Below are 15,468 nucleotides of genomic sequence, written 5' to 3'. Positions count from 1 at the left end.
TTAAGAAGAAACAAAATGAAATAGGAACAAGAAATCGAAACACGATTGTTGAAATGTTTTGAAAAAGACAAAAAAAAAAAAATAGAAAATTTACAAAAAAAAAAAAAAAAAATATAAAAAAAAAAATAATATAAGTAAAAATATAAAAAATTGTTGCTTGGAATACACGACGAAGAATATCAAATCAGAAAAGAAAGCATTTGGGCAGATGTTTTTGATAATGAAAATAGAAAAACCATTTTATTGCTGGTATTTTTAATGCAATTAATAGGTATAATAAATTTTTTAATATTGTTGTTTTTGTTTTATTATTTTCATTCATTTTTATTATATAAAAATGAATACACACACACACACATTTATAATATACATGTATATATATGTTTATTTTATTTTTTAAATTTATTTTATTAAATCGTTATTTATTATTCGTTAAATTTTATTTTTTTTATCATTTCGATATTTGATTACAGTAAATAAATTCAATATTTTTTATTTTAAAAATAAATTTAATTTTTAAATTTGATGCATACTTTAATAAACTTGTTTAAATATCTAGTATATTATGAGAGTAGTATTCCAAGCAAAAGAAAAATATTTGATGTGTATAAATATAAATTTGTATATATATATGTATGTTTATGTATGTATATTTAAAAAACTAAATGAAAATAAATTTGAAAATATTTATACAAATATAAATTTGGCTAATATTTCTTTTTTTTACCATAATGAATTAATTTTTATATATATGTATGTATGTATATTATGTATATAATAACATTTATAATGAATAATTTGTTTGCATATTATGTATATCTTTTATTAGTTAAAAACAAAATTCCGGAGCATTTTTTTTTAAAGTATAAAAAAAAAAATTGAAAAAAAGTTTAAAATTTTAATGAAAAAAGTTAAAAAGAAAGTAAAAACAGAGAGAGAGAGAGAGAAAAAAAAGTGAAATATAAAAATATAGTGAGAAATAAAAAAAAAAACAGAGAGCCGATATTAATTTATAAAAGAGAAAAAAAATATCAATGTGTTTTTATTTTTATGAATTTTTCAGATATCCTTTTCATGATAACCAAATTGGAATTGAAATAATATTAATTTAATTTCAAAATTTCAATTTGAAATTCAAACAGATTAAGTTTTTTTTAGATGAAGTTGATACCGAAATTTTTTCATCAAATATTGGCATATGGCACAATTATTTTTGAATTGCAAACCTGATTCGAATTTTGAATTTGAGATGCTCTGTGTAATATATTTTTCAATTTTCAGCGATTCCGACTTCGACCCGGATCATGATCACCAAAATGCAGTAATACGGTATTAATACACAATAAAATTATTCAGCTTATAATAATAGAGTTTGAATTGTGAATATACGATAATATTAGAGTCTGACTTGTGTATTATATCAGGTCACAATCAGAATTTCTGACTTGTGTATTAATACGGTATTACTGCAATTTGGAAGTCTTGTAGAATTTCAAAACGTACTTGTAGAATTTCAAAATAAATTAAAATAAATTTGAATCTTAGAAAATTTCTTAAATTCAGAAGTATGAATTTCAACAGGCGTGACCTAAAAACAATGATAATGATAATGAAATAATAAGAAATTTAAATTTTAAAAAAATATTTTTTAAATTAATTCTCTATTATAAAATAACAGTGACAAAAATGCACTTACTATTATTTTAAACTGTAATTTTAATTTTTTAATTTTTTTTTGTTTCACACTTACCCTATTGTTTAAAATTTGTTCAAATGTGTTTTAATTGTGATTGTAATACAAAAAAAGTTAAGTAAAATTACTAAAAATCTCTATACATAATGATTTTATTGCAAGGATATTAAACAATAGTAATACTTATATAAGTACATACATTCATACATAAGTGATATTCAAATATTGTGCAGGTGTATAGTAAAAATTTTCATTATAAAGTTTTTTGTACCGCATAGTTATATAACACGTAATACATATTATGTGCAATTATATATTATGTATATACGTTACATAAAGAGTCAACAGGGAAATTTTTGACATACAGATAAGGAAGCGCATGTGTAAAAATGAGTATTCAAAGGCATTGCATTTTGGGGCTATACTCTCAATAGAATATACATTTTAAATTATACATGCAATTGGGTCGGTTAAATGATAAAATTTTTTGTGAATTTCGCGAAATAAAATATATAGATTTATTTATAGGTATAACAAAAAAAAAAATAGGAGCAAAAACTCTTTGTGCATTAAGAAATCTATAAATTTAAAATTCTAATTGGGGAAAGAATAAAAAAAAAACTTTTTCCAAACGTATATAGAAATTCGATATTTTTAAAGTAAAAATTTTATAAAAGTTTTAAATTTTAAAATTAATGTAAATATACTTAATTTATAGAGAATTTTATAGTAATGCAAAAAAAAAAATTTTTTTCAATTTCATTTTTAAAAATTTTCGGTTTTCATTTCTACTGTAACAGTTTAATTACTTTTTAATTTAAATATTATAATTATTAAATCAATTATTTTTAAATAGAATCAATAATTTTGCAAATTATACAAGGATAATTGGAAAATATAGCACTATTTCCTAAATTTTCAATAAACAAACTGTTAAATAAATGTAATTGGTTAATAATTGACAAGTTTTTTGAAAATTAGCGCCACAAGTGAAAAATACATGAAGCTTTAGAAGCTTAAGAACAAGACATTTAATATTAATTCAACACTCAACAGTGTTGTGTAAATTTTAGTATTACAAGAATGTTCGCCTGTACTTATGCAATATTAATTTTTGTGGAAATCTTCTTTCATACATTTTCGTCTTATCGTTTCTCTCATTGTCACAAATTTCATTTGTTCCACAATTTTGATAAAATTTTAATCGGCTGTTAATTTGTTTAATTCTACAAATATTGGAAAAAAAAATAATTTTAATTGTTTTTAAATAAATAAAAATGCGAATGAAATATTTTTATTTTATTTCTAAATTTAATTCGTTTGTCTTTTTTGTGTTTTTTTTTTTTATATTTTTCTTTTTTGTATTTTTTTCTTTTTTTAATTCTTTTTCCATTTCTTTTTTTTTTTCTTTTGTCTTAATTAATATTTTGAGCAAAATCAAATAATATAGATAAATAATTTTTTTTTCATTTTTTTTCTTTTTATTTTTTTTAATTTTTTTTTTTTAAATTTTAAATAAATTGACATTAAAAATGTTTCATTGTTTTAATTTTTTCTCTTTTTTCTTTATTTTTAATTTGTATTTTGTATTTTTTTTTTGTGTTTTATTTTTTCTCTCTTTTTTTTCTTTAAATTAAACACCATCTTAACAATAAGATAATTTTTTTTTATATAAATTCTACAATTTCTCTTTTGTGTGTGTTTTTGTGTTGTGTTTGTTTTGTTTGAATGAATAATAATGAATTAAAAATTAAATATATATAAGAAATAGCTAGGTAATTATAATTATTTTGACATAAGAAAAAAATCAAATTTTTAGTTTTTGTAATAAAAAGTTTTCAATATTTCAAAAAAACAAAAAAGAAAAAATAACAGAAAAATAGTTCATCAGTTCTTATGTACTCGTATTTTTCTTTTTTTTTCTATTTTATACTAATATTAAATTTTATTTCACTTTGGTAACATTGTTTTTTTTTCTTCATTTTGAAAAAAAAAAAAAAAATTTTTTTTTTCTTTAATCTTATCTTTATTAAATTTTATTTTTTCTTTTTTTTTTATAATAATTTTTCCAGATATTTCAAATTTTCATTTTATGAAAAACGAAATATTGCTGTTATAACAATAGCAAAAATTAAACAAATTATACCAGCTGTAATTTTAAAATTACTTAACGATAATATTGAAAAACGATTATAAATTGAACAAATTTCTGGTGATTCATCATGTAATAATGAATTACCTAATAAATTTTCATCATATAATTTAATACCAAGATTATTTAAATTCTCAATATTATGTTTTATAATATAATCTTCCGATATTATCATATTATTTGTTGCATTTGGACAATCCATAATACCATTACATAATGATAATTTTGTTAGACATGTATTGAAATCATCTGGACATTTAAAATCACAATTAAAATCATTGTTATATTTGTTATTATAGTAATTATTATTATTATTATTATTATAATCATTATTTTTTTTATAATTATTATTATTATTATTATCTTGTAATAAAGATAAAGCTAATGAACCATCTGAATTTCTTGGTAAATGAAAAAGTTCTGTCCAAACAATACGAAAAGCATTTCTACCTGGTTGTCCATCACCAGTATATTGTATTAATACTGGTAATGCTTCTTGTTCATTACCTAAGGCCCCTAATTCGGCAGCAGATAATATTGGCAAATCTCTTGCTGATGATATATTTTCTGGGCATACAATAAAACGTGGTTCTAAACGACCAGATAAATATACTTCAATTTTAGCATTTTCACATGTACGTCCTTTAAAATGTGATTTTTCTAAATGTAACCATAGATCACGTTGTGCAGCAACTTTTAATTCCCATATACATTTTTCTTTTTTATTAAGGTACATATTTTGTTGATTTTCAGATGTTTTATCTGATATTGATTGATTCGTCATTAAAAGCGATGATGATGATGATGAAGATGATGATACAGATGATGAATATGATGATGAATATGATGATGATGATGATGATGAATAATCAATTGTTGGATTACCACTTGCTGGTACAGCAATTGGCATTTGTTGGCTCATCATTACTAAGGCTTTCCTATATGGAAATACTAATTCACCTTCTGGTGATGGACCAAATGTTATTGGACCACATAATGGACCATGTACAAATTCATAATTTGCTTCAAATAATGGATTTGGATTTTTAAAATAACTTGTAATGGCATGTTGTCCTTGTACAATCATTTCTAAATTAACTTCACTGCTAGACGATATAACTCGTACAGCTCTAGGTATATTATCACAAAAGCATGCTAAATTATCTTGTGTTTTAGATTCCTCTTTTTCTTCCCATATTATTAATTTATCGACACGTTCTTCATGACATCTTGTACATGCATTCATATTAAATGCTAATTCTTTAAATGATACTGATAATACTTCAATTAAGACACGAGCATATAAACGTTTATCAGTTAAAAATTTATATTGACATCTAACATCAGAACCAGCTGTTCTTTTAAATATTAATGTATTTAATGGTGAACGTATTCTACCTTCTGATCTTTTCCATGCATATATATTTTCATCGCATAATGTATTAAATACTGGATCACCATAACGTGTATTATTAAAGAAATCATAATGAGCCCAGTAATATAATGAGCTACCACTATATGATCCTGTTTTACTTTTAAAACGTACAAATAATGATGACGATGTACTTACAAAATCAATTTTTTCCATAGGCCGTGAAAATGTGTCACAAAATGTTTTTATTATCCTAGCTGGATCTGGTCCAGATGAATCGTATATTGTAAGAGATTCAGCGCAATCTCCTTCGTGTGGTAAAATTGGTGCTTCTATTCGATTTATTCGAAAACTACAAAAAAAAAAGAAGAAAATAAACATAAAAATCTTTATTTAAAAAAATATTGCATATGTTTAGGAGACGTAATGTAATATTGAAAGCAATATTCTTGAACAAGAAAAATGATTCAATGTTTTCTGATTCAAATAAGCTCACACTTAATTTTATTTACTTAAAAAATTGTAAATTTTAAAAGCTTTAAACTGACGCAAAATTATTTTTAACTTTTTCTTCTTTAGCAAATACAATGATCTAGTTAAAAATGACTATATTTACAAAATCAATTTGAATGCTTTTATAGTCGCAATAAAAATCATATTATAAATTTATCAGGTAATTTAAAAATTTCTTATTGAATAATTTATTATAAATAAATAAATTATTAAAATGAGAAATTTTTTAAAGTCGGTGTTTAAGAAAATAAAAAAAAATATTAATTTTTTTAATGCCTACTATAATTAAAGACGTAAATATACAATAAATATGATTTGTTTTTCGAATTTAATTCCCATAACTCAAATAACGTGTATGAATAATTTAAAATAAATTAAATAATTTTTGATTATTTATTTAAATACCTTGGAAAATATAAACGAATTATTTCATCTTTTCGTCCTTCGATATGATAATTGCAAATCGTATTTGGTGGATACCAATGTGCTATACTTAAAAATATTCCTTCAGTTTGGCTTGTCTGCCTTAAAGCATCTGATGTTAATGACCAATCACATATATCACGTTTTATACCAGCTGTTTCAACTTGTCCCGGCCAATTACCAACATTAAAATGAAATCCATTATTTAATAATGGTCCAGCTGGTGATGAAACAAATTCAACAAACATATTTTGTGTTGTTCCTAAAAATTTTTTAATTTTCTTGTTTTAGCTTTTACTAATGTCTTTGTATACAAGTTATATATTTTACAACTAATAATTAATTACCAATTATACTAAATGGAAATTTTCCAATTCCACAAAATTTTCCAATTAATGGTGCATATTCATCAACACCATCATAAATAGCAAGCCAATCATATGGACAATATTCATTACCAGAACCAATTGATCTCATAGGACATGTCATAATATTTTCACAACTATATATAATAAAATAATAATTTATTTATTTTTTTTTTCATATTATATTAGGAAAAATTTTATACCGTTGTCCATCAACATTAAATTGTTCATTTTGTAAATAAAGTTTAATAAATGGTTGCCTAGTTTGTAATTTATAACGACATTTTAATGCACGTGGATAAACGCCTGGATAAGCTGGTGATTGTACATAACAAGCTTGTAAACGACAATCTCTATACTCTCTTTCACAATATGATCTATAAAATTTCAATTAAATTCACATAATAAATTGTATAGTTTAAATTATATTGAATAAATTAAAATACCCTTGTACAACTTCTCCTCTTCTATTTGGATAAAGTTCTGGATGTTGTCCATATCTTAAAAAAACTTCTAATTGCTGTTCAGCTCTTGAATCGAATTGAAAATATGTCTGTTTTTTTTTTTTTAAATAAAATTCATAATATTAATATTAAAAAAATTTTATAAAATTTAAAAAAAATATTGACATTTTGTGTTTTAAAATATTGTGTATTTTTCACTCAAAAATAACACAAAAAAAAATAGTCACTCAAAATTAATAATATATGATATAAACACTTAAATGCAACTCAAATGTCAATTCAGTAATGTAATTAAAAAAATTGACAGTGTTAACAGTTAAAATTAGAGAATGACATTTATTTTGCATTAAGGTAGATACCAATATGGAGTTAAAATTCAATGGTGTAGGGAAAAAATCACTAAATTTTAAAATAATCTAAAAATACCTTATTATAGCAAGTATTTTTTTTGGGATATAAAATATTGTGTTTGATTATATCGTTAAAAGTATATATTGATATACTAAAAACTATTTAATAAAAAACTAAATATTAAAAATTGTGAGTATAAAATTAAAGATTAATCGGCTAGATACTTGAACACATTTGAACACGTTCTTCACTATCTAATATTTTACTCACTTTGTAATATTTTACTCACATGCTGTACATTGAGTACAACAGTCTCCATTAGAAGAGAAATTCGGTATTTCTTTTGAATACAATTAATATTTTTTTTAGTTTAAATTTCATTTTAATTATAAGAAATTTAATAATAAAATTTCAAAAAAAAACTAAAAATTTTACTTTAATAATTAATTGCATTCTCTATTTATTTATAATTTAATATCTAGCAAATTATTTGTAGATTTCCCTTATAGATCCATTTTCTATTATCAAAAATATTCGATTAAAAAGTGCTGGTTTAGTTTTTTTTTTGTATTTCCCAATAATTTGTAAAATATTTGAATTCAAATAATTGGTTTCTGAGAACAAAATATTGTAAGTAATTAAAAAAAATTATAATTTAAATTAAATTAAAAAAATTTTTATTAAAAAAAATTAAGAAATTTAATTTTTATTGTCTGTTGGCCATATTTGTATGTTTATAAAGAATTTCTAATAATTATAAAATACTTACTTGATCTGTAAAATTATCTGTATGAAATAAAACTTTAACATAACTTGTTTCACTAATAAACGTTTGTGGTTGTTCAATTTCACCACAAAAAACACCGGGCTCACGACGATTTGAAACATCTGTTTTTGAATTTCCATCGGTAATCTATATATGGGCCATAATAAATGAGAAATAAAAATAAAATAAATTTAAATAATATTTCAGAACAGAACCTAAATGCACATCTAATGTCAACTTAATTTATTTAGCAAAAAAATATTTTTGATTACTGAATAAGTTAAATTGACTTTTGACAATTTAGGTGTTACCATATTATTCCATTTTATTTCGATATTAAAAATAAAATTAATTGATTAATTTGTATTTGAATAATATTTTAAGAATAATAAATAAGCAATATTTTTTATATATCGAAACGAAAATGAAATATTGGTGGGAAAATGTTAAAAAAATTGTTACCTGTAAATAACCACCTTGGCAGTGCGTTGCATTAACTAATGTGCCTATTTTAAATTTTTTAAAACGAAGTCTCAATACTAAATCTCTAGGTGAACTTCGTAATGTGCGAAAGCGATATGTGCAAGTAAGTGCTCTTCCATAATTTTGTGATGTTAATTCCGGTGAGGAAATATCTTCGAATACATCAACTGTTTTATTACAATAATCACGTGATGAATCTGCAATTGTCCAAATTATTATAATGAAATTTTTGTTATACTCGTATTGTTGTTATTTTTTAATTTATTTATTTTTTATTAAAGAAACAAAAAAAAAACAATAGAAAATTTTTAAGTTAAAATAAATTTTATAAAATTATTTATTAAATTATTTCATTACTTTTTTTAAGAAACATAAATTAAGGGACAAAAAAGGAGAGAGAAATTTTGTTAAAAGTAGCAAAAAGCGGCTTGTAAAGCAGCACTTTGTCTTTCAACAGATGAAGCTGCTTTATTTATAATACATTATTTAAAATACTTTCATTCATGGCCAAATATTTCAGAGAATGTAAACATTTAGGATGAAGTAAAAATAACAAAAAAAACAAAAGAGTTGTTAAAATAATGCTCGAACTCAAGGGTTAATTGCGTGAATTATGAAAAATACCTATATTTTTAATAGGATAGTATTTACCGTTAGCTATCTGCATTTATAAAAATTTGGAAAAAGCTTGCAGTATTGGAAATATAAGATGCCGAAAATTCCCAATTTTACAGAATTCGACAGTCGATAACTTGAGAGCGGGTGAAGGTAGAAAAAAATTTTTTTCTAACGAAATGAACTTTTAGAATAGTCTGATATTGAAAAGCTTTTAAACTAGAAGAAAAACCATGTCCAAAATTTTAACGAAACGGATTTTTAATAACGGTTAATTTTATAGGCTATTTTGAAAGCAGCCTATTTTTATGGAATTTAAAAAATGTTTGTGGTGTCGTTACAATAAATAGTAAAAAAATTGTATTTTTGGGTTTTCCAGAAGCTATAACTTTTGAAGGCCAGGAAGTAGTTAAAAATGCTTTTCTATGGAAATAAGTTTCTAGTAAAGATCTGTTCAAGGGTGTAAAAGTTTTGTATGTTAAACATGTCCGCTGACTTATGGACGGATGAAGTGAATTTACAAGTACTTTTTTTCATATTTTTTTTGGAAAAGTATTAAAAAACTAGACAAAATTAATTTTAGAAAAATTGCATATATTAAGGCGATCAAAATGACTTTGTAAATAAATTCGATATTATTTATTGTAAAATTTTTTTTTATTAAATAATTTTCTCTTTTTTCCATATAAATTTTAATAAGGATTATAAAAAATATTTTATATAAAATTCCTGTATATACCTAATTCTATATAGTAACAAAATACATAAATTTAAATTATTTTTCATATTTATAGGAAATTCCTATATTCCATAGAAAGAATAAAAATTTAAAATTAAAATGTCCTTGAGATCTTTTATATTAAGTATGTATATATAAAGTGTACATTCCAAAATTAGAAAAAATAAAACAAAAAATATAAATGATTATTTTATGTTTGACTTAAATTCTAATTTATAATCAAAAGTTTTTGTGTTTTTTTTTCTTTCCTCTATGGTTTTTTTGCAATATGCATGATCGAGGTCATCATTTAATTATTTGAATAATATAAGTATTTAATGTTCATATTTATAAGATCAAAAAAAGATGATTGAGAATATCATTTAGAGCATAAAAATAATTTAAAGGATTTTCTTTTTCCAAAAAGATTTAAAAATATTTAATTGCAAATTAATTATAATTATTTTGTTATACTGTCATATAGTTAATATTATTTTTCATGAACACAATGAAATATATTTTACGTATTTATAGTATTTCATTCAACTAATTGAATAAGTTGAAAAATACACCACTGTTGTTACACTCAATGGTGAGATGAGATCGAATCGGTTCGGTTGTCTAACAATTTGAAAATAAATTGGAATTTACAAAAATTAAAACAAAAAATTTGAAATGCACCTTTTTGCGGCAAAGTCATGCAATACCAAATAGAAGAGATTTTTCAAAAGTAATGAATCGGTACACACTGATATTTAAATAGAAATAGTATAGTTAAAAAGAATATATATTTTTAATTGAATAATATTTAATTAAGTGTTATAAATACTAAATTTACATGGCCAACAAAAAAAAGAAGAAGACCTGTATTATGAGAAATTATTCCCGCTTTGGCAATATATTGAATAAAATTTAAATTGAATACAAGTTTAACAAAAAAGCACTTTATTACTTCGTTTATGAATTTACAAATATTAAGGTTGCGAGCCAGTTAATAGAAATTTCTCAGTTCACCACTCACAAAAGCTCAGTTCAGTTCAAAAAAAAGGTACCACAAAATTCATTTAGAAGCAATAAAATTTTTTTTTCGTTAATTTTTTTTTTTATAGTAAATCCATTAAATTAAAATTCAAATGTGTTGGAGAGAAATACCAACAGATTGCATATGATAAACGTACGAGACATGGAACATAACGTTGAAATTTGAGCACAGGATAAATTTCAAAGAAATTTGCTAAGTATTTTTCTATTTGGTAACAAAATTTTGCAAGAAATGGTCTGAAATATTAAATATTGCAATTTCATCTGGTCTGAAATAATAAAGAAGTGAAAAATAAGTGAAAAAGAAGATTTAGTCTGTCTGGAAAGCGAAATATATGAAAAATATGTAAATAAATATGTAGATTAATGGATGTGGGAGTAACCGTACTTACGGGATCACAGTGTGTGACCATCAAGGTCTATAGTGATATCTTACTATACTTAAGAGCGTCTAATCATATAAATAGCAGGAAAATACTTAAAGATTTGCCGAAACCTAAAATATACAAATTAAAAGACGTGAGAGATGAATGAAAACAGATTTCCGGTTGTTTGAAACGCAATACATTTTAATACATTTTTATTTCCGCGGGTGGGGTCCCGGCGTAAAGATTTACAGGTTTTTCTTATTTATTGGCATTAATATTTGTTTAATATTAACAAAAAAAAATAACCGCAATAAATTTAAAAATTTAGACAAAAAATTTTTATATTTTCGACATTTTTTTAATCATTTACTTTTTTGTTTTTTTTTTATATTTTTTGACAAAGAAAAGTTCATAAATATCTTAGACTATCTTTATAATTACAACCTGTAAAAAAAAAAATACCAAAGAAATTTTTCAAAGAAAAAAAAAACACAAAAACCTGCCATCATTTTTTTCTATTTTCATTATTTGTAATTATAGAAACATAATATATATATATATATAAGAATATATATGTATATATAGAAAAAAATTTTTAAGTGACTTCTATTTGAGTATATCCTTTTTCCTTTTATCAATGAATTAGTTATATAGTACAATATATATATATATATATATATAATATGTTTATATTTGCTACTAATCAAAAGAAAAGTAGGTCACCAGAGGACTATAATTAGGCTCGCTATTTTACTATACACACATATATGTATATATGTCAATGTACGTGTATATAGGAACGAAATTTTTTCAAAGAAATATTCAATTTTTTTGTTTTTGTTTTTTTTTTTATATTCTATAAATGCATTCTTGTATACAAATAGAGCGAAGAAAAATTATAATGTCTATGCACAAATTGTATGTACCTATATATACGTTGACATAAATGTGTGTATGTGTGTATATGTGTATACATAATTTATGGTTATGGTTATTATTCATTCGAAATGTTAAGTAAAAATTGTGTATATAATAATGTAAGTGAAGAAATATATAGCAAAGAAAAATAATTTTTTGCCATAAATCAGAATTATTCTAAGTGATATTTTCCAAATTTTTCAGGAGATCGATTTTGGGATTAGAAAAATGATATAATTAGTAAAAATTTGAATTTAAGATTTGATTAAAAAATTAAATGATTAAATTTCATTCTTTAAGTTTAGAAATTCTATTTTAGTCAGTTGTTTTTTTTTAAAGAAAATTACGACTTAGATGCAGTTTCCATATATTACAAAATTTAAGACTAAATTTACGACAAATTCTAATGACGGTTTACATAATCAGACTGAATTCATCTCAGATTTAGTTTAGATTTTTCGTCAAAATTTTATTAAAAAATTATAATCAGAATAAAAAATTTAGTTGATCACTGTTCAAAACTCCTATACAGAAAATTAATTGTCGCAATTCTACTTTTACATGACTACACAAATCTATTATTTTCTATCACAAATCTATTATTTTCTATTACAAATCTGACAATAAATCTGATGAGGGTAGAGTAATTTCTATTATCTGCCGCCAGACAAATTTCAATTTTAAGCAATATTTATAAATATGACTCTCATTAGGATACGACAAAACCTTAGATTTTGTCGTATATTTAAACAGAGACTTAGAATAGTTTTGCATTAGAAATTTTTCAAATTTATTTTTACCATAATTTTAAATTACAAAAAAAAAAAAAAATCTCTTACGGAAAGCCATCAGAAAAGAAAATAATACTAAAATTGTATGAGAATGAGGCAAACCAGTTTTACTTAAAAGTGGACTTCGGATAGTTCTGATTTAAGGCGACGTATACCTGAATATAATGGATATATATATACTTTAATATGTGGAGGTTTTATTAACAAGTTATTTATATTAATAACTTGCAATGCATATTATACACTATATGTGCATATACATACTTATATATAAAGGGAAAAATGTAATTATATGGAATGGAATTTTTTTTTTTGTTAGAAGTAGATGAGAATTTAAAATTATATTTTTAATATTGAATAATGAAATGAAAGAAAAGAAGCAGAAGAAAAAAATAAAAACAAGAACATTAAAATATCAAGAATAGAAATGTAATTATTTAAATTACTATATGGAATTCAAGAGGATTTCTAAGTGGATTCTATATGGTTATACAAAATATATATACATAAATACACATACAATATATTAGTTTCCTTGTTCTCTATATAAAAAATATAAGTATATAAGAGTATAATGTATGTAATTTTTTGTATTAATTTTAGTGAGGGTGGTTTTTGAATGAGTCCTTTGGCCCTATTATCATTGTTATTTAACTTTTATTTTTGTTTTCTTTTTTTTTCCTATTCAGATCTTTTCTTGTTTTTTTTTCTGAGTGTATTTTTAATGATTATTTAATGTATATACCTTATATTAAAATGTCTAGATTAAAATTGGATTAATTATCCTATATGAAGCTTTTGATATACTGGAAATAATTTTAAGATTTATTCATTCTATTCTATATTTTTAATGTAGAAAATGAGAGGATGTTTTAATGAGTAATTTATTTTGTATTTTAATTAACATAGATGACTTTTGTATACAAAAAAAAATATATATATATATATATATAATGACATAATTATTTTGTAGATGACACTGCAATTTTCACAATTTGTTTTTAGTGATCTTTTATGAATGGTGTTTTGTTTTGGCTGGAATTTGGAAAGTGGAAATAAATTAAAATTTTTGGTTTGAAAATGGGAAATTTTAGTTGTGTTGTTTGTTTTTTAATTATCAAAAGAGCAATTCAATTTTAACTCTAGTGATTTATTTTGGTAATAACACTGTTATAATAAAAGTGTAAAAAATTATAAGTATGTGAATATAAATATATCAAAACTGTTAACCAAAAATATGAAAAGCATATGAGATTTTCTTCGAATGTTGCTGAAGAATATGCAAAATTGTGTGTTGTATATTGTAGTTGCAATTAATTTTATTTGAATAATTAAAAATTTATCATTTTATTGCAAGAATCACTTCAAAATTTTTCGTAGTATAGCTTAGATTGGGCTTCAGATTCAATGCCAAACATTTAAACAGCACTTATATAAAATATAATCCTAAATCGAAACTTCGTACTTTTATATTCAAATTTATTTCCAAAAAATTCAGTAAAATAAATGTAGTAAAATAAATTTTTTAGACTAATTAAAATGCGGGAGGAATACGCACAGTTTTTACAGATGGAATAAGTAGTTTTAATATGGTTTTAAGAAAACTTAAGTTCCATGTTTAGTTAATGTAATCGTCAGTGTGTAAATTAAATCCATTACTCCTTAGTTATGTAAAATATATATTATATACTTTATTAATAGGTTAATGGATTGTCAGTGTGTAAATTAAATCCATTACCCCTTAGTTATGTAAAATATATATTATATACTTTATTAATAGGTTAATGGATTGTTGTTATATTTAACATAACATTATGTTAGTACTCTATTTTACCAAATTAAACTGAAGACAATAAATAAAATTTATAATAATTAATGAGAATTTTAACTATCATAAATTTGTCACTATATTGTTATACACATTTTGTATTAAAATAAATGTGTCGTATAAATTATCGTTAATAAGATGAGTAGTTAATAGGGTTTTAATTTGACTAAATTTTACATATTTCTATTTAATAATAAAAAATTTGGGGCTTAATGTGATTTTACTGAATAACTATATATGTATTATTTGGAAATTAGGTCTTATTATATAAGATTTTTCATTATATGAGCTCTTTGATTGAAATCTTGTATGATAGTTTACATTTTACTTCTACTATTTTTTGTAATAATTGTAATTTGCTCTTCATGCACAAGTTGTAGATCATACTAATATACACTGTATGTAATTGCGTACTATACGCTTTACTTCTCATGTTGTTAAACATTCAACTAATTAAAATATTGTTATACTTCAATAGATCTGAAAAATAAACATTACTTTTTTAAGGTGCACAACTAATTAATTTAGAAATAGTTTTTATTTACGTCACTGATTGAATTTATACATAAAAAAATTTTGTGACATTTTTTATGAAACACTCATGTTT

General features: G+C 22.4%; 1 protein-coding gene across 2 annotated transcripts in view; it reads right to left on the bottom strand.

The window, feature by feature from the left end:
• Window positions 1-3,768: 3,768 nt before the first annotated feature.
• The window catches only part of LOC129611271 (uncharacterized), a 53,597-nt gene continuing 41,897 nt past the window's right edge, over window positions 3,769-15,468 (bottom strand). For both annotated transcript variants that reach the window (XM_055524328.1, XM_055524327.1), the window contains 7 exons: window positions 8,562-8,779; window positions 8,103-8,246; window positions 6,965-7,071; window positions 6,722-6,895; window positions 6,501-6,655; window positions 6,136-6,415; window positions 3,769-5,569 (listed from right to left, as the gene is read on the bottom strand). In XM_055524328.1, the coding sequence (XP_055380303.1) occupies window positions 3,784-5,569; window positions 6,136-6,415; window positions 6,501-6,655; window positions 6,722-6,895; window positions 6,965-7,071; window positions 8,103-8,246; window positions 8,562-8,779 (2,864 nt within the window). In that variant the 3' untranslated portion in view covers window positions 3,769-3,783. The remainder of the gene's footprint in view (window positions 5,570-6,135; window positions 6,416-6,500; window positions 6,656-6,721; window positions 6,896-6,964; window positions 7,072-8,102; window positions 8,247-8,561; window positions 8,780-15,468) is intronic.

Source organism: Condylostylus longicornis, unplaced genomic scaffold, assembly GCF_029603195.1.
Source record: "Condylostylus longicornis isolate FDR11 unplaced genomic scaffold, ASM2960319v2 ptg000049l, whole genome shotgun sequence".
NCBI lineage: Eukaryota > Metazoa > Arthropoda > Insecta > Diptera > Dolichopodidae > Condylostylus > Condylostylus longicornis.
This window is presented reverse-complemented; position numbering and strand designations above follow the sequence as displayed.